Source organism: Paralichthys olivaceus, chromosome 16, assembly GCF_024713975.1.
Source record: "Paralichthys olivaceus isolate ysfri-2021 chromosome 16, ASM2471397v2, whole genome shotgun sequence".
In the NCBI taxonomy this organism is placed as follows: domain Eukaryota; kingdom Metazoa; phylum Chordata; class Actinopteri; order Pleuronectiformes; family Paralichthyidae; genus Paralichthys; species Paralichthys olivaceus.
This window is the reverse complement of record NC_091108.1, coordinates 16,503,520-16,529,425: the sequence shown is the minus strand read 5'-3', so window position 1 is coordinate 16,529,425 and position 25,906 is coordinate 16,503,520. Positions and strand designations below refer to the sequence as shown.

The following is a 25,906-nucleotide window of genomic DNA, read 5'->3' as shown; positions in this document are numbered from 1 at the left end:
TCGAACCTGTACTAACTGTGCTTTAAAAATAAAGTGTGATTGAATATAATAACAGTACTAATAATAATACAACTTATACTATTACTACTACTACTACGAATAATAATAAGTATAATAGTAAAAATCATAATAAACTAGGCTACGATTTTTAATGCCACTACTAATCGATACAGTATTAGAAATATGTATATATTTTGTATCATTTCATGTGTCTGAGAGCAATGTCTTTTTTTCAGGTTGAGTTGTTGAGTGTTTGTGTTCTGGGAAATGTTCTGATGGTGTTTATGGGGGTGGAGAGTATGAGTAAATAAATTGTCAAAAAAAATCCCCAACTGTTGTAACAGCATTTGTTTACTCTTCAATCAATTATTCACTGTGGTTGGTCAACAGTGCAATGGTACAACTTCCCAGAGGATCACATCAGCTGTTTGTGTGATGTGGCTTTTTAATCTTAAGGCATAGCTATATACTCATTCATCAACATGAGTGTATTTATTCATTTGCTCCTGGGTTTAGTTGCACTGCATCAGTTTATCAATTTTAGCACATCTGTGGATGCTTCCAGACCACCATGGAGACCTGCTGATTATAGGTACAGTACTGCTATGGCTTCATATCTTTTATGAACTCAGTAAAAAAAACACCTGATGACTGTGATTTAACACATGTCCTGCTGCATGGGTGATAGAACTGGAATTGATATGATGATATGTGTTTCAGGGTCAGGGGGGCTGGGACGAGGACGGCAAGAGCTGTAAACAGACCGAAACCCGTCAACTGTAGGCTGGCGAGCTGGTCACCATGGACTCCCTGTAACTCCTGCACAGACAAAAAGGCAATGGTCATTTACACAAAGCAGACGCAGATTGAAAATAGTCATTTCATCTTTTAATATCTGTGGCTTGTGACTGAAACTGGACAGTTTTCATCAGGTAGCTCAGATCAATACTATATGGATGAGATGATGATGTATACTTTATGTCATTCTTTGGACAGTTGTTCATATAGGCTACCAAATTGTATATAGCTAATTATCTATATTAATCTATATTAACTGTATATGTTTTTAAAGTTGAACACAAGGAGTGTACCACAGTGTCATACATTAACAAATGACTACAAACTAATCTACTGTATATATGAGTGATACGACAACAGAATGGACATAGTGAGTGAATTTAGATGCTAACTAATATTTGAACTTTGTCTTAGTTCCGTTTCCGTTACATGGAGAAACCCTCACAGTTTGGAGGCACAGAGTGCATAGAGACGCTGTGGGAGCAGCTGGCATGTCCGACAGCCACCTCACAGTGTGTGGTGCCGGATCACTGTGGAGAGAGCTTCACCTGCAAAGACACAGGCATGCCCCGTCGAAATCCCACTAAGACACAAACACATTCTCTCTAAGAGGTGTTTTATCAGGTGTGTGTACATGGAGGACATAGAGTATGTATATGTGAACGTGTCTTTGCAGGACGCTGTATCAGCCAGTCACTTCGCTGTAATGGTGAATCAGACTGTGAGGATTCTTCTGATGAAGATGAGTGTGACAATTTTAACTTGAGAGACGACAAGTGTTCCATCCTCCTGCCAATCCCTGGAGCTCAGCGTGGCACTCAGGGGTATATATTGCTTATAAAGCAATAGCTTTTACTGCTGTTTTTCTTATTACTCACTTTCTATAGCACATGAAAGAAAACTTTCAAAGGTATAATGTACATGTGCAGCTGTAAGATATGCACGACTAATTGACATTGTTGTATTTTGATCCAGCTACAACGCCTTGACTGGAGAATTTGTGGATCGTGTAATTGATCCAAGTTATTTTGGGGGAATGTGTGAATATGTCTATAATGGCGAATGGAGGAAATTCACCTATGACTCATTCTGTGAGAACCTGCACTACAACGAGGACGATAAAAACTACCGGAAACCTTACAACTACCATAGCTACCGTTTTGTGGTAATGTCATGTTGAGATCCATTTCTTTGTGCACCTTAATAACTGTACAGTTTGAACTGAGGCATTATGACATAAGATTTGATCTGTTACAGGCTCAAGCTACATCAGAGGGCTCTCATGAGTACTATGAGGATATGGCGAGTCTGCTTAAAGCAAGGAAAACTATGAATTCCTACAATGCTGGTGTCACAGTAGCGGTCTATTACGTGCAAGTGGGACTCAAAGGAAGTAAAGAGTCTGAGTTTCTGAGCAACATAACACAGTATAAGAACCAGGTATAATCTACTGACCCACAGATCAACATGCCTTACAAGATAACAAGCACAATTACTCGTTCTTTTTGTTTTGAATATATCATTTAGTGATGTTGCAATTTAACTGTAGTAAGAATAACTGCATCCATCCATCCATTACCTATACCACTTATCCTTTGAGGATTGCAGGGGGCTGGGGCCTACCCAGCTGACACTGGGTGATACACGGGGTATAGCAACACTTTAACACTGTTGCCTCATAGAAAGATGTTTCACGACTTGAATCCCAGTTAGGTCAGGGATCTCTCTGTGTGACTTTTGTATATTCTGCGGATGGAATGGTTGCATGGCTTAGCTAAGCTAAGCACTTCCTAGGTGTAGCTAAATATCCAATAGTTAAACATGCGAGAGGGCATTAATGAGTATTAATAAGTTGCAGTTAGAGTTTAACTTATCTTTCTTGAAGATAAATAAAAACATATTCCTAATCATTGCTATTATATTCTTTTATCCACAGGACCTTGGGTTTGTCAGGCTTTGGTCCAAAGTGCAAACAGCCCAATTCAAGATGAGAACCAATAAGCTGATGCTTCATGAAGATTTCTACATGTCACTGATGGAGCTCCCGGAGCAGTATGACTTTGGGATGTACTCCCGCTTCTTCAACACATTTGGCACTCACTACGTCACAGAGGGAACTATGGGAGGAACCCTTGAATATGTCGTGGTTATTAACAAAACCTCTATCGCCAAGTCAAGTACTGTGAACTTTACAATGGGTCATTTGATGTAACATAATAATCTAATCTTATGTAAGTAACTTTAATTTAATTATCTTCCCCAATGCTCACAGAGATGGAGGGTGAACAAGTCGGTAGATGCATTGGTGGCTCTTTTGGATTAAGCAATCCAATGGGTGTCTATGGACAGGCAGATCTCACAGTGGGTGGGAATGAATGCAATAAAGACGGGAAGTTCAGTCAAGGTGAGACAGCAGCCTTTGTCTCAATTCAGGGGCTGCATCCTTCAGAGGACTGCATAGACCGTAAAGGCCAAACTGAGAAACATTGCTCCTCACACCCTTATTAAGTTGGACATGAGAAAGTTTTAATACTCCTTGGATAAGTAACATATGCTTGGTTAAAATGAAGCCTGATACTCAAGCATTGGATGTCTTGCCTTTGCCATTACTTTTGAATCTTGGGATAGGTTGAGAGAGGAAGCATCAACCCCTTAGAGCCTTCATTTCTTGACATTAAAGGACAATTTTGTCTGACACCTATGACAGAGCCTTCGAAATGGGACAGTCTAGTTGCAACGCTGTGACCAAATCTGTCTTCATATGTAACCTCTGAAGAATGAAACCCCTGAATTTAGACTCAACTGGAAACAGAGAAATACAATTACCAATAAAGGTCACACACTAGTGATGAGTCCACCCCTTTTTGCAGTCCTCATAACACTTTATATAATACCTCACAATACCTAATAATAACAACCTAATATAATATACATATTTATTTTACAAAATTGTGCATTATGTGCATTATGATAATTTTTAATTTCAGTTTATCAGGTAATGTTTCAACTGTCTTATTTTTGTTTAACTGAAAAATCATGTAAAGGATTGTTGATGTCATGTAATTTTTTTTCTTCATTCTGTTTTCGACACGTAGGAAAGGACTCCAGTTCTGTTGTGATTGAGGACATTGTGACTCTAGTGAAGGGAGGAGTCACGGTGAGCAGCAGTGGTCTGTTGGCTATCAGGAATCCAAAAACGTATAGGGCCTGGGGAGCAACTCTGAAATACAACCCAACGCTCATTGAATATGAGGTGACATATAATTTCACATAAAATGAATACCTTCTTTAACGCAGGAAAAACTTAGCTACGCACCATCATCTGTTTCTCAGACTATGCCGATCTATGAGCTGGTGCGCCACAGCACAGCCGCCAAGCATGTAGGTGCGAGACTGGCCAACCTGCAGAGGGGCTGGGATGAGTATCTGCAGCAGTTCGACTCCTGTCGCTGTGCTCCCTGCAGGCATAATGGGATCCCAGTCCTCAAGGGCACCTCCTGTGAGTGCATCTGTAAGTCCGGCTACCAGGGACAAGCCTGTGAAGAGACTCTCAGAAGAGGTGAGGCGTCATGATAAAAAAAAAATGTTGAGGTTATAACATTCAAAAGCAAGTTCTTTGAATATATGAAAATGCTATTTCTGCCTGCAATGCTTTTAATAATAAACCTATTTTTTTCTGATAAATATTCTAGCACATAAACAATGGAAGAGGTATCTTAACTGATTTTGGTGCAGCCTGAAATAAAAGCTCACACATGAAAAGAAGCTATACACGGCTATTAACTCAATTCCTAAAAATAAATGCTGCTAAGAGAGCTTCTCAGTGAACACAAACTAGATTTACTTATAGTGGTCAGCTGTGGCTCAGGAGATCGGGAGGGCTGGGCACTTACCTGAAGGTGGATGGTTCAATCCCTAGTTTCTCTAGTCTCCTTTCTGAAGTGTCCTTGGGCAAGATACTGAATTCCAAGGTGCTCCAGAAAACTCTGCAGTTTAGTTTCAGATCTGGTCTCTTGAAGCATCCTGTCCTAACTGCAGTTTTATCCACTGGAGGACTGGTTGCTTTTTGTTCAGACATTTTTAAATGCTTTTTTTCAAATACGAGACAATTATATTGGAGAGTCAAACTTTTGGTGCAGCTGTCAACTATCCATAGCTCACCTCATCGATAACAGCTTGGACTGTAAGGCTGTGGAGTTTTTCAGCTCTTGTATTCTTAGATTTTATGGAACATCCTGCAGGGCCAACTCACAACTGAGGACTTAAAGAGCTCTGTAGGGGAGAAATACAATGATTAATAAGGTTGTTGATATAAATGTATCATATCATCCCATTTACCATTGCTATAACTGAATTATTAATAACAATGAGGGTCTGGTTACAATATACAAAAGTGTACTTCAAGAACCTGCTTGTGTTTGACGATGTGATTAACAACAGTGTGCAGACATTTCCTCTTACACAATACATATCCAACACAAAATCCTTTTAATGATAATCGACAGATACCAAGACAGATGGGTCGTGGTCGTGCTGGGGGGCCTGGTCCTCCTGCACATCTGGGAGGAAAACTCGAACAAGAGCCTGTAATCATCCCCCACCAGACGGGGGCGGAGCAACCTGCATGGGCTCTTCCTCTTACACTCAGCGTTGCTGAAGTGACTCTCCTCCCAAATTGTAGTGTTGAGAGATAAGAGACAATAAAGGTTTTTACAAACAATGAAAAACTATTGTTTAAGTTTTGATTGCAAAAATAACATCTACCTGTCTCAGGTCACATTGCGCGACATGTCAAAATGGAAATGTGTGTTGTGCATATTTGTGTTTGTGTCAGTATTGCTTTCATTAAGTAATTTTTATTGAAACTGTCATTTTTACTGTGTGTGACATTGTTTTAAAATTGCATCAAATATTAAGGTTAAATATGGAACAACAGATGCTGAATCCAGTTTGGTGTCTGAAGCAAATCCAGGTAATCGTCAAGAAATTATACACATGCAGTGAAGTGCTAAAAGGTTTAACTTTAGAAAACACACAAATAAAAGGACAAAAATGTACTTGAATAAAAGTAAAAGTACCACATTAACCTTTCTACTAAATATATTCAAAAGCAAGTAAGCACTTGCTGTTGAATATATTTAAAGTATTAAAAGTTTCTTGCTGTGTGCCTATTCCATAATGCAATGCTCTACTACCTATTTAGCTGTGCTTACTGTATATTTGTATATTGTTTAGTTGTATGAATAATAAATGACTTTGTCATAATAATAAAGAATACTGCAGAGGATCCTACTGAAAACACATTGTCATAGAAATGACTGACTCTGCAATGGTTTAGGTGTTTTCTTCGATGATGCTACTGCTACAGGAGGCGTAATCTAATGTCACCTGCCTCCTCTGATTGGATCAGTCAACCACTTCCCATCTCGTTATTAATTACCTTTGAAAATATAACAGAGTAAATCTACTTTGTTACATCCCATGGTATTCTTATAAAAATATTCTTAGATGACATTCCACGCTGGTTGTTTTTTTTATTTATTCAAATGTCAATCATTATGACACATTAGGTAGTCCAATGACAAAACACACCACGGACTACTCTCCTATAGTTTTTTTTTAATGTACATAGATCTATGCATCACTGTGGACATGAGCAGGTTTTTAAAAGCAGTCAGTCGACTCTTGCTGCAGTCCTCTGCATGCCAGGCCTCCATCGCTGGGCACTGGGTTGTTGCACTGTCGACTCCTTGACATCTTTCTTCCACTGCAGGACGACCACGCACCCCAGCAGCTCCAACTGCCGTCAGTGGCTATTTCTGTCGGAAAGAGTAACATCAGATATCGTTATGTCAGCGTCTCAGTAGGTTTGGTACATAATCAAAATAATCTTAATTTGTTTTGTATTTTGGATCCATAGTTTTTTTACGTTTTTTCCTCTGAGTGATCTCACAGCCCCGTCCGGTGTAGCCAGTGGGACACACACAGTCACACCTTGTGCCTAGTAGAAAGAAGAAAGAACAATAATTCCTTCATTATCTTCATTACAGCTGCATCATTTAGTTCACATCTGTCAGAGGTCACTTAATGTCATTATAATTACAACTTAATCTAAAACTATATCTGAGGAATAAGGAGGAAAATACAAATACCCATATAATATAGTCCCAGAACTTTAAATGGAAAAAGAACACAAAATGCTCTCAAAGTACACAAGTAAAACATGGGTTGGAAAAAATGCCCAGTGTGTGTGAGTGGTAACGTGATATGTGTTTTCAGGTAAGTAGTATGGAGGGTGATTAAAACTGTAGACTGTATGGAGACTGTAATATCCTCTGACTTACCTCTCAAAACGGCTACTCCATTGTTGTGGCAAGGAGCACAACGACATGAACTACTCTCTGCCAGGTACTCTGACAATGCTCTCTTCAGGTTCCTCTTCAGTGTAGCATCATGGGAGAAGTCTTTGGAAGTCACCAGCTCATACAGCGGCCGGGTCTAATGAGAAACTAGTGTCATGATTAAACCAAACACTTGTTACTAATCAAATTTAGTTGTATAGGATTGAGTTGTTTTCAGACAGTCAACTGGAAAGCCCCTTGTGTGCTGACACTTGACTATGAGGTTGTAAGTCAGCCCAGTTGTATTTGGCATTGTTGTTATCTGGCATAATTTGCTGTTTGATCTCCAGCTTGCTATTGATTGGTTTAGCTGTCAGCTACTTCACCACTCTGCAACTCTTTTGGAAATGATTCTGCCCCAATTATTCAGGTCATATCCACTGAAGAAAATTTCATTCAAGCTTCAAACTGAGATGGAGATATAAGGAGGAAAAACAAGAGCTTGTTGGAAACAGGGAACAGATTAGAGAGTAATACAAGTCAGACTGTGACATGTAGTGTAAACAAATGGAGCGATGCTTGCGAGCTAGTTCAGGGGTTCCCCAAAGGCAGACCTGTGAGATCATGTTCAAGAGGCCAAAAACCTGAGACTTGACCTTGACCTTGGAACATCCCAAATACGGTCACTTAATTTGGTTATAGTGAACAAATGTGCCAAATTTGAAAAGGATCCTCTGAAGGTGTTGGAATGGAAAAAAGAGGATTCTTAGGCTACAGGAAACCTTGACCTTTGACCGCCAAATTCTAATAAGGTCATCATTGAGTCCAAGTGGATAGTTTGTGTCATGTTTGAAGAAATTCCCTCAAGGAGCTCCTTGGTTATCTTGTTCATAGGAGTTGGACGCACATACAACCCATAAACATTATGCCTCAGGCCACTGGTGATAGAGAAACTCACTGTTTTGCGAATAAAGTCAGGGTTGAAACGTACTCCCTCACCCCAAAGCCTCATCAGCTGTGGGGTGGGAAGCTTCTTAGACACCAAGCCGGTGATGGACTCACTACTGCCACCTCGAACGACAGCAACAAAGTCCTCCACGGAGCTGCCGATTGCAGTGTCCTCTGGAAAGAGAAGGAGTGACTTCAGTGTTCTAGCATCAGTTCATATGACTGAATTTTACAAAGAATCCTCACCTCCCATCTCATTCAACAGGCCATTGCAGGATCCACCCTCAATCCCTGCTGACACGTAAACACCATATATGTTGGCTCCAACCTTTAGGCCTGCCTGGGTGCAGGACTTGTAGTCTTCCAAAGAATAATCTAGGATGAAAAATCTCTGTCATGGAGTGCTTTTTTAATTATTATATTATAGTTCACAAAACTGGACCCTGAACTTGTATGCAGTTTAACTGCTAAAAAAACTCAACGTAAAGGATAATATATCAGTAGCTTTGGCAAACCCCAAAATTATCTGTGTGGAACATCCTTTAAATGAAGGAGGTGAGAAATTTAACTAAATTAGATTTTACTGATGGTGCCCTCTTACCTGTCTTCGCCAGCTTCTCCTTGTCCAGAATGATGGTGTGCTCATATTCTCCTCCGAGGGCGGCCTCTGTGATGTAGTGGGTGCCGTAGTCTCTGTATATCTGCCTGTATTCTCCATAAACATAGGCCTGTGGCAAGGAGCGCAGGCGCTGCAGGAATTCAGGGTGAAGCATCAAATCATCTGACCTCAGCATGTACTGGGCCAACTCCAGCTCTGCTTTGGCGCTCACAAAGCTATTGATCTGAGGAGAGAATCAGTGGGAGACATGTAAAAGATGCAAGACTGACATGCACATTTTCATTTCTTTTAAATAACTTATGGGAAAGTGACGCACAAAATTTTCAGAAAAGTAGAGGCACCAGTGGTTTTTCAGGAGAAAAGAAAAAACAAAGAGCAGCTTACCTTGCTAGAGGCACGACGAATTTTCTGAATCGATCTGGTGACTTTGGCATTGTTGTAGTTGAAGCCAAATTCAGCTATGCCAGGAATGGCAAAGCCAATGGAAACAATCGTTTGTGTCATACGCTCCCTCATGCTGTAGTCCATGTAGTCAGAGTACGACTCAAAAGACTGAACATTGAAATCATACGAGCCTTTTGTCTGTAGGTGAGTTGAGAAAAAAAACTTAGCTCTAAGTGCAAAATTTGCAGGACCATGTTAATTTATCAACTGTAATTCTCCAACATTCACACACATTCATTCAGCGTTCCTACATGCAGCGCCATATCTCATGTGTCAGGGGCAATGTGGAGATAAAGCGTCTTTGGCATTCAGACAAGAGGAGCCGCAGATCTAACCACCGACTTTCTGGCAAGTGGTGAGTAGGTGATGAGTTTTTTTTTTTCAGCTCTGAAAGGCAGTGATTGAATTTTCCACAATTCGGCAACCCAAACTTCTTGGTAAGTCAACGAATTGGAAGAAAGTGTTATATGTATCAAGTATAACTCTTATAACTCTTGCACTTGTTTGTTGGTCATTCCCACCTCAAGAGTGTACTGTTGCAAGTTGTGAGGCTTCCTGAACCTGACATCCTGAATGTACTGGGGCAAGCAGCTGCCTGCATAGTATCTGTTATCAAGCACCAGTCCCTCCAGGTTACTGTTCAAGATGTTTATTCTGTAAGAAAAGCATCAACATGCGTACACTGATTTGAGAAGAGCCACATGTTTACATAAGAATTTGCCCAAAAAACTCACATTGTAGACTAATAGGAATTTGACTCACCCTTTAGCAAGGTTTTCAATTCCCCAGTACTCTTCAGCTTCCTGTCTGCAGGGCTTGGGAACCTTCTTACAGCCAACTTCATCTGACATGTCCCCACAGTCATCCTCCCCATTACACTGCAGAGTTCTGTGAATGCAGCGACCTGATGGAGGGGAGAGAAATATTTACTTGTAGTAAATTCTTTAAGAAATATTGTATGCCATTTTTGGAAATACTGTTATTAGCTTTCTTTAGATTAAAATGAGAAGATCGACATCAGAGTAAATTTGAATATAAAGCATAAGCCAACAGCAGATTTGCTGGAATCAGTGGGAACTGCATTTGACCAAGAAACAGTTTATCACAAAACCACAACATTGTGTTTCTATTTGGAGTTTTGAGCAGATTTGAGAAGGAGATGTGCAACGTGTCACCGCTTTAAAGGGTTTGTGTGCTGCAGTATTGACTGTAGTGTACTTTCTGGGGCGTTAAGAGGAGCGGTAAGATAATATGAACTGTTTCATCTGCTTTTAGTTTCTATGCTAATCTGATCAGCCAATGTTGGTGTGTGCATATTTAACATATGAATGATATCATCTTTCTTTTGAGAACAAATCTCGCACATGCAAAGTAGTTGGAAACTTCCTGAAATTGCTTGATGACTCATTCACATCAGACACCAAATATTAACATTCTTTTACAACTCTTTGTGTCATTGTAATTCTTTGTCAATTTTTCAGCACTATTGTGAAGAAGTATAGAGCAAAACGTTGTATTTTTTTTTAATGATTTTCTACAAGTGAAAGTGGACTACATTAAGACGGGTTTACAAAATACCTGTTTGGGTGCAGAGAAATCCTTCACACAGGGGAATACTGTCACAGGTGTAGCGGTCTGGAACATCACAGGCCTCATCCTCCATGTCATGAAAATGGCATGGCTCCCCTCCAAACTGAGACGGCTGGTCAAGCTTTGCATAGCGATACTGATAGGTTGAGAGTAACAAACACAAAGGTAGCAGCAAACAGAGAGGTAGGCTTGCCAACACAGAATAAATGTGCGTGTAAAGAGCTCGGAAACTGCTCCCGGGGAACTGTAATAGCCAAAATCACATTAGTGTTTTTTTTCACTTTGTCATGTCAGGGTTATTAATCTCCCCCCTTGTAAAGTGGATGAAATAGAACACTCAGTACATCCATGGAGACCATCACCATCTCCTACTCACAGAAAAACATCTCACAGGGGTCACACGAGTTTAACTGTTTTTGCAGGCCGAGATATTTAGAGATGATTTATTTATCCGAATCTGATTGTATCTCCTAAACTGCCACATTACTGTTGATTAGATACATTTGTCAAATCTTTAGTTTTGGCCATATATTTGGTTCACTGCAGTTCATATAACCAGTATTTTGTTCATTTCGTATATTTTAATTACTGACAGTGTAATGTCTTGGTTAGAGGAAGTGTAGGAATCTGTGGGAAATATATGAATTTGTTTACTTGCTTAGCAGAGAGGGCTACAACTATTTATATCTCTACAGTAGCGAGCCAGCAATCAGCTAACTTAGCTAAGCACATAGATGGGCATGGCGAAACAGCTAGTCTGGCAAACAAAATACCCTGACTACCTAATCTCTCTCCTGGACAGTCTGGGAAAGTCAAAATTAAAGTCTGGGACAGATTTCCAACTGCTGTAAATGACGTCAAAATCATAAAATGGTGTTACCCTTATCTGGGATATTTTCAGAGTCATACATCTTTATACCACACAATCTGTGGCTCCCCTTTATTGAACATACATGAGTGTGGTATCCATCTTCTTATCTCTTGGTAAGAAAGTGATACACACAATATATCTCAATATTCATCCCAAACTTTTCAGGAATGGTTCACTATTGAATTCTTCAAAGAGCATATCCACCAATTACTATTTTTCATAAATGGCAAATATGCAGTTATGTCTCTGACTTGTAATTCAAACATGTTAAACACCAGAACCAACAATCAACTTCTGTTAATGTAATTCCTTGTTTAAAATGGGCAAATCATGCAAGCACTGTTGCATTCTGGGCCTCAAATCTCAGACTACGAATTGTAGCTGTATCATAGCATCATCATACTTACTCTTTTTTTCTGACAAGTGTCGCAGCGTGACCATGCGCTCCAATCCGATATGACACAGTCCACAGGATGAACTACCTGCTGATCACTTACTGACCGTGCTTCACGAACATCCGAGTCCTCATTGCCCGCTGTTGTGATGGCAGCTTTACTGTGAGATGCAAACCAAATCAAGACAGTAACAAATATTTTTCCCAATTTCGATATCTTGCATACTGACAGAACAATAAGCATGGAGCTGAAAGACAATCATTAACATTATGTAGACAAAAAAGAAAAAAAAGAAATACAGACTATCCATTACACAGACAAATAAAACTCATACCTTATAAGCACCAAGCTCAAAGTGACATGGAGTAGACAGCTGTGCAAATTGAGCGCACTCCTTGGTATCGTAACACGAAACATGGTTGTGTGTCCTGACTGTGAATAAAGAGACAACACTGTTCGTCTCTCTATGTAAACACACACTGATCAATACTGGCCTGGATATAAACTGACTGTTGCCATTAGACTGAGAGGTGGATCTGTACACACAACCTTGAAGACATCAAAAACTCACCTATGGGACACTGTTGGTTCATCTGCAAACAAAACTCAAAAACTATGTTGATTCTAAGACAGCAGCATTTTAAGCCTGACAGTTGTTTGGGTACATCACACACTTTTATATAATATAGAATAACAAAATAAATATCAGCAGTTATGTGATGAACCTGAAATGGCAACACAATACATCACACAAAGTGTTGTGGATAAGAATTATGCTTCGCAATAAAGTAAAATCCTGTTAAAAAGCTTGTTTGGTCAGATCATTTGAGTCATGTTTGTATATTCATGACCTTTACACTTTGTTCTGCTTCGCTTTGGATTTTACTGGATGACACAATTCCATGACTCAACAGTTTACTAAGTCAGGAAGGAGCAACATAGTCATAACAACTAACATCTTATTATCTTATTATTTTTTAGTATATTGCAGCTCCAAAGCTATCGTTATGTCCATGTCAAATAAATAAACTGAATAACTGGTACTTATATGCTACTACTGATATCACTTATAATGTAGTTAATGCTATAATTAGATCTGTTTTCACTGCAGTTAGTGCACATGGGATGAGGCAGGTAAATTCATGTCTGTAGTGGTGACAAGTGAGTTTGCTTGTCACTCAACAAATATATGAATTTCTCACCTTTGTATAGGTGCCTTTACTTAAAGTTATTCTCCTATACACCCTAAAAATGTACCTCATGGCCTTAAAATACAAACACTACTGAGCCCCGACCACAAGTTGACAGGATTGGCCTCTTAGGTTTGTGACATTTGCCTTGCCACAGGAAGCTAATTTATTGTATCCGCCTTATTGGAGGGGAACAGGAGGCAAAAGTTCGGCACTAATACATTTGCGAATGTTGGACCGCACCTTAAGATATTGGCTGCTTTTTTACCCAAATTCTTTTTTCTTAAAAAGGCTCAAGGGGGACATGTTAACAAGTTTAAAAACTTGACTTTCACTCAAGGAAGACTTTAAGAAAAAAGATCTCAGTACATCTTCCTCCACTGAAGAGTGTCTAATTTTTAAGGTCATGATTTAATATAGATACCATATTGAAGGACACGGAGCTGATCTGAACATTATAAACACAATAAACATACAATGATTATGCTCATATAGTACATGAGAGGTCCCAATGACACATACTATTACACAGGAGTTCTGAAATGTTTGTGTGATTAGAGCATCATCTGTTGGTTGCCTTCGTGACCTACTGAGAGTAGATCATTAGAAATTATGCTGCCAGGTTAAACAACAAATAGAAACAAAGCAAGCAGAAAAGTGGGAATCACATGATATTTTATTTGTGACTGAACAGTGGCATGGGTACAGTGTATGGGGGAAGTCATAGATGTACAAAAGTCCCTTTTTTCTTTTTCATGACAGTTCTTAATTCCATAAATAAAATTTACAAAATATTTTGGACTATTTCTCATTTTTCTTACACGAGCAGGAGTACAGTTAGAATCCCATTTGTTACTGTAAGTCTAGCAGTTTATAGTGATATCTCTTTTGTTGTTGTTATATAAAGCTACCTTTACTTTTGACCGTTTTTGATTTGGTAGAGTGGAACTACGATATGGCCAAGTGCTTCATAAAACAACAATGGGCTGATCAGAAGAGCAGTGAGCGGAAAAACAAAAATAAACCTGGTAAGGCATTGAAATGCATTTAACTGTCTCTGCGCTTGTGGTTGTTAAGCAATGTCATATCTGGACAGGTTTATTCTGCTCAGTTATCCAAGGAACCAAACAGAGATATGAGTTTGAGAGGCAAATTGTAAACAATGTGACCTTAGTAAATGCAGAATATCTAAAAAACAAAGAGATGCAGGAAAATCTGCCTCCTATTACTAAAAAAAGTCTGTGACCTTTCAGTAGTAGTAAGATCTTTTGTCTCAACCCTTTCATTTTCTTTCACCTTAAGTTCTTAATGAGTGAGACAGGTTCAGCAGGCTTTCTTTTCATTGACCATGTAACACATATTCACAGTTCATACCTCACCGACCCAACAGAAACAAAGACATTTTCAGAAATAATAAAAAAAAAGGCTGCAAAAGCGAAACAAATATCCAGACGTCAAAAATAGAGGTGCTGGTAGGGCATTGCTTGAGAGAAACACAGGTAGTTGGCATCCAAGAGGCAGAGAGCTATCTTATGGCACAGAGGCTCAGGTATCGGGGCTGGGAAGTGTCTTATTTACAAAATAGATGTTTGGCAAATTTTTATTTTTAACATTGATGCCTCCAAGTCATTTAGATATCCTTTAACGACTCGGTGTCACCAACTAAGAATTCACAGCTTATAAAATGAGAAAAAGAAAAATCATATCTTTTTATTAGCTTCAGACCTAGTAGGAAGCTGCAGAGAACAGTTTTGCTCACAGCTGAGCCAGCTGAATCCACATCGACTCTGTTCATGCAAATGGACAAGAGGTGGAGTAACACGATGAGAACATTTGGCAAATCCATCTGCTACGCACAGTCTTGCTGGTGGCAGTTGACAAACCGAGGGTCAACCACATACGGCAGAATGCTGCTCCTCTTGAACACCTCCAAAAAAAGAATTTGCATCGTCAGTGTCACCATGGGCTTGTAATGTATCCTCACAGATATAAATCCATCACAGGGGGACGCAGTCTCCTCCTGTTGCAGGTTTCGGTCAAAGATCAAAGGTCACTTCCTGGTTGATAGTTTATTTGTTTGGACATTAAAGCCAAAGTCTGGTTGTCATGCTGAGGAGTGCAGTACAGTATGCGGCCTCTGGAGGAAAGCAAGTCCTTGGATAGCCAGCTTATTACAGACCTGCCAAAATATCCTTTAAAGGTTGAAAAAACAGAGCGAGTCTGCGTCACACAGCTGTGAGAGATGCTTCTGGTAACAGTCATCTCATCTCTCTTTTTCTTTTTCTCATGAGCTTCTGTCTTGGCCTTGAGAGCTTCCATCGCCTAAAAAGAAAACAATCAGCATGGATGTAGTTACAAATCTGACCACTGAGGGGCAACATTGTGCCTGCCGTCCATCTTTCACGGTTGTGTAGAGCAGAGGGGCACAAAGATGTTGAACTAAAATAAATCTCCTTTTCAAATGGCAGCCTACCACTCATCCACAAAGAAAAGGAGGACAAGGGAAGGAGACAATTGAAAATATGAAGTGAATAAAAACCAGAGAGGAGGAGTAGTTGGACACTGGAGATGAAAAGGGTAGAAAAGACATGAAACAATATGAATAGGGTCAGGCAAACTGGAAAGGAGGGAGCTGTGAAATACCCACTCAGTTTGTTGTACTCTAGCTGTCCTCCTGTGGACAGGTCTGATCCTGTGTTAGATCAGGAGCTTCACTGAGCTGCGGAGAGACTGAGCAAGCAACAACAGAGCCCTAAGATGGAGAGAGAGAGAGCGTGTGCGTTTGAGAGAAAGCTGTAAAATTTCAATCTAGAAGGTGATACTGTATATTTAATGAACGCAATGTAAATCTTTTCCTTCCATTTAGTCAGTAAAAACATCAGCGTAACATTCAGTAAAATGACAGAAGCTCTATAATTATCCAAAACATAATTTTACCTTATTATATATGATCTAATCAAGACACTTGAATCATCTTTGACCTTTCATGCTTAATTGACCTGACATTTTTCTGAAAAACGGGTAGAATCAATCCTGTTTGGTCAAATTAATCATATGGAAATCTACTCTTTGTAATTACAAGTGATGTAGTCGAGAACTGATCATCCGTTTGACAATAATAGATTAATACATCGTGGCAGCCAGTTGTTAAATTAAATCTGTGAAACATAATGACTGGGATGTGACCCAAGGAGGCAGTGCTCACCAATTGTGCCTCCTTGGTGTTGCTTGCGTTGTCCTCCAGGACGACAGGGGAGTGATCTGTTGGGGGGTCGCTAGCCTGGGATGGGGGGCAGTCGGAAGAACAGCTCCGCTGAGGCGCCGGGGTGGATGCTGTTAGGAGATGCAATAAGAAACAGTAAATGTAAATATATTCATGAGAGAACATAAATAGAGATTTCAACTTTGGTTTGAACAATTTTCCCAAATGTGCAATGTTTACTGTTTAATGCTAATCTGTCCAATAAATTTATAATTTAGCATCACACTGTTTTCATGAATATGATATACTATTGAATTGTGGATTCAAATCTAGATCATGACCTTTATTGTGTGTCATCCCGTCATTTTGCATTCTTTCAAATAAAACACAAATAGGTCAGTTTTCTTTTTTGTTCAGTTGTATGAGTCTCATTTTACAGGCATGAATCAAAGTGCCGCACAAATTAAACATTTGACCTTATGATGATGCTTGATGAAAAATCAGGGGATCGCCAAAGTTATTACAGTCGATCCAGTGCAGAATGCACAGGTTTATCACTAAAAAGCACAAATGTCAGTCTGCTGACAGCACTAGTGGATGAGTACGAGGATAACCAAATTTATTGGGGTACATCATCTGGGAATCATGAATGTGTAATTTTGTAACAAACCATTTTGAAGATGTTGAAATATTTCATTGAATAAATTAAACTTACGTCTAGCCACTGGCACTGAATGGTCAGGGGATCACTCGATCCATTATTATTAATATCTCTACAAAATTTTATGGCACTCAATCAGTAGTTTAGATATTTCAATAAAAAACAAAAATATTTACTAATAGATCCTAGAAGGAAAATCAGATTATCACCAAGGTTAGCAGGCTTCATCCTCTGAGGACCATGAGTATGTGTAGTAGATTCCATGGTAATGGACAGAATGACATAGCTTTCCTTAGAGCAATGCTTGTAAGGCTACGTAAGATTTAAGACTTTTAATAATGCTTTATGCTTATATATGAAGTTGTTAAGATGTTTAATCAGCTGTGTTCGTGTAGGAGGAAAATAAGTAAGATGACTTACGGGATTCCGTGGATGGCGATGTGGATGTTCCTGGGCTCAAGGTCATCCTCGAAAGATCAAGGTCACTACAGCTCCCTTCCTCTTCCTGGGTCGTGGCAGATGAAGGTGACAGCAGCTGACTGCAGGCCAGAGTGTCCGGTTCGCTCATGAGGCCTGGGGTCCCACACCTGCTCACCCCTGCTGACGCAAAGCCAGCTCCCACACCTTCTGCTCCGGCTCCTAAAGTAGAGGGGCCCTCGCCTGCGTCTGAGTCCATGTTGAGGCCCTCTCTACCCAGGCTCAGCTGCCTCTGGAGCAAGGTGGGGTCGGCTGTGTGCTGGGGGCTGGTGATGGCTGAGGATGGGGCTGACAGGTCGCAGGCTTGCGGGCACATGGTAGTGATGGGAACCAGGCCTTGGAGCATGGCAGCTGGGATAGCATGGCCCCCCACGCCCACAGTCTGGGCCGGCATATAGGCTGCCATGGCCGCCCACTGCTGCTGAGTGGCTGGGAAAATGTTGGCCTGGCTCCAGATGACCGGCTGACCACCCGGGAGGACCTGAGCCACCTGGAGGGGGCCCTGCACGGGGAAGGCCAGGGTCTGAGCCTGAGCAGAGAATGGCTGCTGTGCCCACTGGGCCGCCTGCACTGGGCCCATGGTCATATAACCTGAGAGGGAAAGAATAGAAGGAAGGAAATGATTAAAGGTTAATCGGACAATAAGAGCATGTGAGGTGTTTTCTTGTTAATGTCAAACCATGTATCTTAAATGAATAGACCACACTGGTGGTCCTGAATGATGCAGCTGTATCACCTATATTTTGCAAAAGTCAAAAGTCAAAAAGTGAGTCATATGTTAATATGGCTTGGTAATGCCACTGAATGGGGACACTAACAAGAAGACTTCTACTTATAGTGTTGTTCCGGACAACAACTGTGCTTTGAGAGTCTACTGCTGGAAAGCACTGACTACATACGTGTTATTATCAAAGGGGAAAGGATGCAGGGAGTTTGGCTGTTATATGCAGTGAAGAAGTCACTATTTTGTTAGACTGCTATAAAGAGAAAATTTTGAAATGTTTGTTCAACACATAAACAACATCTGCCTACAAGCGCATTCACATCATAAAGACAGTGGTGGTACAGAAGTAAAAGTACAAATGAATAGACAGAATGTAAAGCTCAAGTAAAAGTCTCGGCCTCCTCTGAATCCATTTCAGTTTGTTCTTCACCGGTGATGCTCCTGCTGCAGGAGGCAGGGTCTAATGCTACACCCCCCCCGACTGACTTTATGTTTCGAGGGTATTTTAAGTCTGCAATTCCCATCCATCCATCCATCGTCTATACTGCTTGTTCTGTGAGGGATGCGGGGGGTTAGAGCCAATCCCAGTTGACATTGGGCTAGAGGCAGAGTATAGCCTGGACAGGTAATAAACTCAGAACACTGCAAAATTGAAATTGATTCATCTTGGATAAATATAAACGATGTCAAGGTTTAGGAAACCTCTCTATTGCTCACAGTATAATAACACAGCTGCATGGTGTGTGCCCGTCCTTATTAACACTCCATAAATTCACATCCTGGCAAAATATTTTCACAAACTAAACATCAATAAAATTATCCCTTCTAGCATTTTCTTCCACTCATGCATATTGGTTATTGTGGAAAAGATGCAGAGTTTCAGTCTGGGTCGCTACCTGATGGCACGGAAGTGGGGCTGAAGGGGGCGTACATATCAGCAGGACTGTGCTGCTGCTGGCGGCTGCTCCTGCTTGGATCCAGTGTGTTGGCAGGTGATGGAGGCATCTGAGAGGGAAAACACACACACGCACACACAAAGTCGACAGAAATTCACTGTGCTGCACATTTAAACTTTTATCTTCAGTACTGTGGAACATCCAGTAATTTAGATCTTCTGCATCAGTTCTAATGAAATCGTTGAATTAAAGATAACATAGTGTGCACTATCTCTAACTTGTATCAGCTTTGCAAACTTAAAGGCAGGTTAGATTTTTTTGGTGGTGCTACTCACCGAGGGAGGTGTGGACATGTCGCCGAAAAGATCGAAGTGGTTGATATTCTGTGAGTCAAATCAAGGGGATGAGGGAGAGAGAGAGACAAAGTCCAGTGATACATCACAACAATGAGATCTGCATAGTTATGAAATCTTGAAACCATCTCCAAATAGGGTACGGTGGCTGCAAGGGTGGGTAGGTGCGGGGAGAGAAATCTATTCACAAAAGCAGTCTGTGCTGTGGAGGGCGAGAAACAACTATCCCCTTGTTTCATTATCAGAAAATGGATCTAAAATGAATCTTTCATGGCTCGCTATAATTGAGTGGGTAAAAGGCTATTCAGTCCCATAAAACAGGCTCTGATTAGATATTCTTATGTCTGCCAATCATGAGGGGCGCCTGTGAGAGCCTGGGATGCTTTTTAATGCATAGTTCCACTGTATGAGCAGATATACACACAGAGGAGTGTGTTTATTTCATCAAATGAATGAAAGAAGAAGCTCCTGAGACCTACCCACCAAGACAATGAGGCCACCTCACCCTATAGGCAGATGTGACCCCTGCACTAGTCTCCCCCCGTGATCCATTCGCACTACTTAAAGGAGAGGGAGACGCGGCTATGAAAGAGACCATGGGATGGCTAAGTTGCATGAAATGTCTCTGGGGCCATGCACAAGCAGACAATGGATCACAGTAAAGGCACAGAAAACACACGGAACACACAGGATTTGCATGCTGTAATAAACACACACACACAAGCAACATGTCTGACAAAAGAAAGAAAAGGCAATCCGTGTTGCACATAAACAGGGTGTTTATGTCTTTCTTGAATAAGCCGGGACATAAAGGATCGCACAGTCTGTACAGCACTTTGGATCCATTCAGGGGCACAGAATGAGTCCGAATTTGGAAAAAAAAAGGTAAACATTGTACACAGAGGTGTCTCCCCGCAGGCACTGACACACACCGAGGGAGTTCGAGGCTCTCTCAAAAAGCTCCAACTGAATGAACAGACAAGCAGTAACACTTGGAGATATGGAAGCGCTGCTACTTATACTGGCATGGGCTGTTTGGGCGAGATAACGCGGGGGGCCGGGGACAGTTTATCTGTTTGATATGCCGAGCAACAAGCACACAAACAGTGAAGAGTATAGAGACACAGTTTGCTACGGCTCTTTTCGGGGGTTGTGTGTAAATTTTGGGTGAAATAGGCTCAAATATGTGTTTTCTAAGCGATTTGAGAGATGCAATAGCATGATGGTGAAGAACTCATAAAACCTACCAAAATGAGATGAAATATATTTGCAGTTCGATGACAGGGGGGTAAATCAAAAAATGATTTATTTTGGTACCGTTTTCTGACCAAACCCGTTCACAGGAGGAAAAATAAATTACTATTCATTAAGCCCTGGTGGCCTTGGTTGTATGTAGCCATGACTTCACTGCATGCAGCTCAACCCAACACCCACTCCACCTACAAACCTCTCGTCCTTATCCTCTGAGGAAGATGGAACTGGCCACCCCTTTATTTTGTTGCGAAGGTCTGAAATGACCAGCGAACACTCCAAGCCGATCTTATCTTGACCATCTGGTCATGACATGCTTGAGATTCTGCACAGGATTGGATTTTGGAAGCGATGCCTGCCTCTCTAATGTTCTGTGAAATTGCTGACATATCTGATCTTGGTCTCACAATCAGTTAGTCCTATCTCTTCGAGCAGGCTCGGCATGACTAATGCAGCTTTGTTTCATCATCATCAACGCTGTCACAGGGAGCGGACGTAGGCAAAGACCCCTGTCTGACTTGTCCTTGGCAGCGTGGGAATGTTTTTGAGCCTGTTGGCTGTAATATAGAGCAACTGAATAGAGAGGAGCGAAAATATTACAAATGGACACTGTCATAGGGGGCTTAAGGCATTTACTCCCAGAGGATCTCAAAGAGAGGTTTGCAAGTCGAAGAGCAAAGAAACAAATAATAGAAAATAAAAAACACCTACAGTCATGAAATGGCGTTTTGGGACATCATAGATCCCTTCCTTCTGCTGACTGGATGGGACCTGCATTGGATCGGAGGTCGATTCAAACGTAAGTAACAGAGCAGTCTGGGTATTTAAAACAGGATCTTACAGAACTGAAACATGTCTATGGAGAAAGAAAAAGTGCACTACATCATTTTTGATCTATAACTTTAGGTGTAATTTTACCTTTCAGTGCAATAGGGTTATGAAAATTCTATCGTTGCAGTGTTGAATCAATTCTACTTAAATCAATATTGATTGCTAACGATACAGGGAATTTTAAGAAAGCCTATATTCTGCAACAGCATGTCTCCATTAGTTTATGGGATAATAGGAAAATGCCTGGGCTCTGGTCTTCTCTGCACATTTGCCTCACAACCGAACTATCTGTTGCTCTTAACCTCTCCGCCTGTCTGCCCTAACGCTCCCTCGTCTGCTTAACTTTCAGTTACGTTTTGCCAAAGTCTATTGATCTTGTTTCATTCTGAGATCAAATGGCATGGCAAGTGATTAATCTCCCTCTCTGAATCTTTCATCTTTAGAGGAAGGCAAGATACAGAGGGGCAAAAAAAGAGCAGTAGGAGGAGGAGAGGGAGAGAAAGGCAGGGAGGCGGGGGGCTAGGATTAAATCATACGACACGTCCCTGGAGTCCTAACTGGTCCTTCAAATGGTCTAAAATCAAAAGGTCAAAGTGTTGGATGTATAAAAGGAGCCTGGTGTACAGACTGTGGATAAACTACCGGCTGACCTTGACTCTTCTACAGCTGTTTCACATGCTATATAAGGAATCTTACATTTTAAACATTAGAGGCTGCCTATTTATTTCAAGCACATTTAAAATTATAAATGTTAAGATTTTCTGAAAATGAAATCATATTTTTCACACCAATTATGGTCAGTGATTGTTTATCTATAATCATTGAAAATATCATACTCCATAATTACCTCCGCCGAAGAGGTAAGGTTTTCACCCCCTGTCGGTTGGTTGCGGATCTGGATCAGGGAGAAAGATCCAGGTCTTTCTTTAACATTGCGAGATGGCGCTTTCATCAGTTTTCCCAGGGAATAATTAATCGATCTTGATTAAAAAAATTCAAGAACATTTAGAGTGCTTGAATTTGATTGAATTTGAGGGAACTGTTGGGCCTTGGCGGAGGTATGCGCTCTATCGAGTGCTATTTTAGGTGTGGTAGATTTTATTATTTCATTCAAAATGCCTCCAAATTCATCATGGATACGTAGGAAATGATAACTCTATCTAATCCAGCATTGTTTATAGTGTTATTTCATTGATAACAATCTCTCTGCTTACTCTTCACTTTTCCTAATCTCATACCAGAGCTACGTAGAGTTACTACTGATGCAAAATGAGGAAACAGCTGCTGCTGCTGCTGTACATCAAACATATTCCACTGACAAAAATGGCTTCCTTTATTATAATGAAGCTACAGGAGACAGCCACATCAGAACAGAAACCTCAGTTTGATCTATTTCTGAATCCCCATAAAAACAATCTGCACTTTGTAACTCCTTTTTTAAAGGGTGTCATACAGTTGTTAGTAATGCTACTATTATCATCTCTCACACGGTATCAAGAGGGAGGAAAAGAAGGGGGCAATGCTTGTATTTGTACCTGATAAACGCTCTCCTCTGACTGGGGGCCACGGAGGGGTTCGTGTCCAGCCTCAAACACTATGTACTACAGAATAGAAGTAGTTGGCAAGGCGTAGAGGTGCAGAGAATAATGAGATGAGAAGACAGAGAGAGAGAGAGAGAGAGAGAGAGAGAGAGAGAGAGAGAGAGAGAGAGAGAGAGAGAGAGAGGTTGGTGTATAAAACAGAGAGATACAACAAGGGGTGATACATGATGAGAATAAATGAAAGCACAGGGGAGTGAGGATGGCGTCAAGTGAGGAATTAAATGAGATCAGGAACATAAAGAGTGTGAAAATGGGGCACATGAAAGAGGAATAGGGTGATGAAGAGAGAAAGAAAAGGAGTGAGGTGGGAGGAGGAAAGAGCACAAGTATAATAGGTCAGGCAGTAGTTCAAGGCAATGTGGAGGTCTTAGCTCGAGGTTCTCCCTTCAACATTAGCAGCGTGATGCTCCACCGGCAGGTCTTAGGCTTGAAATCCATGACTGAAGTCTCACAAGTTAAATCTGTCGTTATCTCTTCTCACGTTGATATAGATCAATGCATTTATGGATCTCTGATTAAAGGAATAGTTTGTCATTTTGGGACACACACTTATTCAAGGTGCTTTCACACCCGACTTGTTTGTTCGGACATCTCTGTTTATTCTGAAGCAAGATAACAGGTGTGAAAGCACCTCGGATCATTGCAGTTGGACCCAAAGAGGTGCTCTTTGTCCAGATCATACTGAACCATGGTTCGGATTGTTTACAGATTGAAAATAGTTTTAAGGATAATTCGGACTTTGGAGAAAGTTGAGACAGCGTTTAACAATAGAAGAAGAAAGAGGAGGAAGCAGCTTCTAAGATTGCTTACAGTCTCCCCTACTGACGATATAATGCTTAAACGACAAGGACATTTATTTTCCTGATCTTGTCAGGTATAGGCAGACGCAGCCCAAGATGGCGATAATGACAGGACGTAATCCTAATGTTTTAATTCCGCTCCCTAAATTGCGCCGCGAAACCAAAACTGAGAGTTGGAGAGTGTCTGATGAGAGGATTGAGACCTTTTTCATTACTTTTTAGGTGGAGCAGCCGGTTATCTTAGCTTCCCATAAAGACAGGAAACAGCTGGCCTGACTCTTACAAACTGTGATTACAGCTAATTTACACTTTATTGTTATAAAGGTTATTGGTATCTGTACAAAGACTGAAGGTTTGCAGGGGTTAATGTGGTGAACTATTTCTTGGCAGCAGACTCCAGTGACTCCAGAAAGTCTCTGGTCCAAACCAAGAAATAGTCCTGCACATAATGCCCTATAATAACACGATTGTAATGTTTAACCCTTTGGTTTTTGAATAGATTAAATGATTTAATGTATTAATTGGTGAAACCTAAATAGGGGGATTTTGTTACATTTGAAAATAGCCAGGCTAACTGTTTTCTTCTCTTTATGCTAAGCTTCTGGATCCATCTGCAGGTTTAACATAACGACATATTGATCCACTCATCCAACCCTCACACAGAAAGAGATTAAGCGCATTTCACCAAAATGTCACATTATTCCTATGTAAGACTCTGGCCAGTCTCTGGAGTTTTGTCAACCAACATCAACTTAAATTGAAAACTGCAAAATGGAAATGACATTATGCAAAAACACACTTCAGGCTAGAGCAAAGAACAGAGGTGATCTGGGAGGTGGTTAGATGTACTACTGAACATAGCATTCAGAGTAAGAGTTAGTGTTGTCTGTATTCAGTGTGAGCAAACACAGAGGAAAAAAAGAAAATCATGTTCAGCCAAATAAATGCACAGGGCAAAAAAAAAAGAGAGGGGTAACAACCAGTCCGGGGGTGGGGGGGCATATCTTTGGAAGAAATCAGAACATTGACACAGATCAACTTAAAAAATATGGTTTTACGACACTGCACTGGCAAATGGGAGTTGAATGGTTGAACAAAACTGTCCACTCGGATGTGTATTACTGGAATGGTGGAATATCATGAATCATTAATTCAAGCGGATCACTGACTGGAGAAGATATTTGAATTGAGGATTATTTGTTGTTCTCTATCCCGAGCTTTGAGAGTGAAAACAGCACCAGTGAAGCTAGAAAAGCATCAGAGTCGGCAGGTTGTATGTTCCGTATCTGTGTATCTGTGGACCTACCTGGTAAACTGGATCATCCACTTCGTCCTCCAGGATGGTCTGTGTAGGTTTGGGACAGAAGGCAGACAACACATTGTGTTTCTTTCATCAGTCATTTGAGAATTCGCACTCTCGTTAAGAAAGAAATGGACGAAGAAGAGGCACCAACAGCAAAAATCTAAGTCTGCAACCAAGCATAGTAAGAAACTGACATTGCATTGAGTTTTAATGAAGCAGCGACTTGCTGTATCACAAACACACCAACGCATACATTCCCTGTCACACACATCTCATCTAAACATGTCACATATTCAGCGCAGAAATCAGTCGTGCAGACAAACACAGTTTGCAGTGCACTTCAGAGGGAGCTTGAAAGTGTTAAGATTTCTGGTGTGTGAATGCATCGCTGGCTGAGTTATAATGTGCGATCTCGCCTCCAAATGGGAAATGAAAGTGAGAAAAAAACAACAAAAAAATAAAGAGGGGCTCTAAGTGTCCTACCTGATACACCGCCTGCTCACAGTGTTTGTCCTTCTGAGCCTTCTTCTCCATCTCCTCCCGCTGCTTAATGTCATAGATGAGCGTGAAGAGGTCACGCAGGTCGATGATGAGAGGCTCAGCCTGAATGG

The 25,906-nt window shown here is 40.8% G+C and overlaps 2 protein-coding genes across 2 annotated transcripts in view; one reads left to right on the top strand and one right to left on the bottom strand.

The window, feature by feature from the left end:
• The first annotated feature begins 365 nt into the window (after positions 1-365).
• Positions 366-5,525, top strand: c8a (complement component 8, alpha polypeptide). Its single transcript, XM_020099517.2, has 11 exons — positions 366-592; positions 721-835; positions 1,213-1,360; positions 1,475-1,622; positions 1,774-1,963; positions 2,056-2,238; positions 2,735-2,975; positions 3,071-3,202; positions 3,894-4,051; positions 4,132-4,357; positions 5,304-5,525. Exons 1-11 carry the CDS (start codon positions 483-485, stop codon positions 5,453-5,455), a joined length of 1,803 nt encoding a protein of 600 aa, XP_019955076.1. The 5' UTR covers positions 366-482; the 3' UTR covers positions 5,456-5,525.
• Positions 5,526-6,317: 792 nt separating this feature from the next.
• Positions 6,318-25,906, bottom strand: part of LOC109637277 (complement component 8, beta polypeptide) — a 49,983-nt gene continuing 30,394 nt past the window's right edge. The window contains exons 6-26 of the mRNA XM_020099528.2: positions 25,779-25,898; positions 25,299-25,337; positions 23,127-23,192; positions 21,472-21,531; positions 19,492-19,539; positions 19,157-19,265; positions 17,480-18,127; positions 16,402-16,529; positions 15,864-15,948; positions 12,341-12,485; positions 12,019-12,166; positions 10,729-10,876; positions 9,913-10,054; positions 9,672-9,804; positions 9,091-9,288; positions 8,689-8,929; positions 8,334-8,462; positions 8,098-8,261; positions 7,143-7,296; positions 6,728-6,799; positions 6,318-6,617 (exon numbers count right to left, since the gene is read on the bottom strand). Coding sequence (XP_019955087.2) covers positions 6,463-6,617; positions 6,728-6,799; positions 7,143-7,296; positions 8,098-8,261; positions 8,334-8,462; positions 8,689-8,929; positions 9,091-9,288; positions 9,672-9,804; positions 9,913-10,054; positions 10,729-10,876; positions 12,019-12,166; positions 12,341-12,485; positions 15,864-15,948; positions 16,402-16,529; positions 17,480-18,127; positions 19,157-19,265; positions 19,492-19,539; positions 21,472-21,531; positions 23,127-23,192; positions 25,299-25,337; positions 25,779-25,898 — 3,132 coding nt within the window. The 3' untranslated portion in view covers positions 6,318-6,462. The remainder of the gene's footprint in view (positions 6,618-6,727; positions 6,800-7,142; positions 7,297-8,097; positions 8,262-8,333; positions 8,463-8,688; positions 8,930-9,090; positions 9,289-9,671; positions 9,805-9,912; positions 10,055-10,728; positions 10,877-12,018; positions 12,167-12,340; positions 12,486-15,863; positions 15,949-16,401; positions 16,530-17,479; positions 18,128-19,156; positions 19,266-19,491; positions 19,540-21,471; positions 21,532-23,126; positions 23,193-25,298; positions 25,338-25,778; positions 25,899-25,906) is intronic.

Excerpts from the sequence above, each read along its gene's own strand:
- c8a (XM_020099517.2), top strand. The coding sequence starts at position 483 with ATGAGTGTATTTATTCATTTGCTCCTGGGTTTAGTTGCACTGCATCAG. Across the intron at positions 2,239-2,734 it reads TAACACAGTATAAGAACCAG|GACCTTGGGTTTGTCAGGCT; the intron begins GTATAATCTACT and ends TTTTATCCACAG. Across the intron at positions 2,976-3,070 it reads AACCTCTATCGCCAAGTCAA|AGATGGAGGGTGAACAAGTC; the intron begins GTACTGTGAACT and ends CAATGCTCACAG.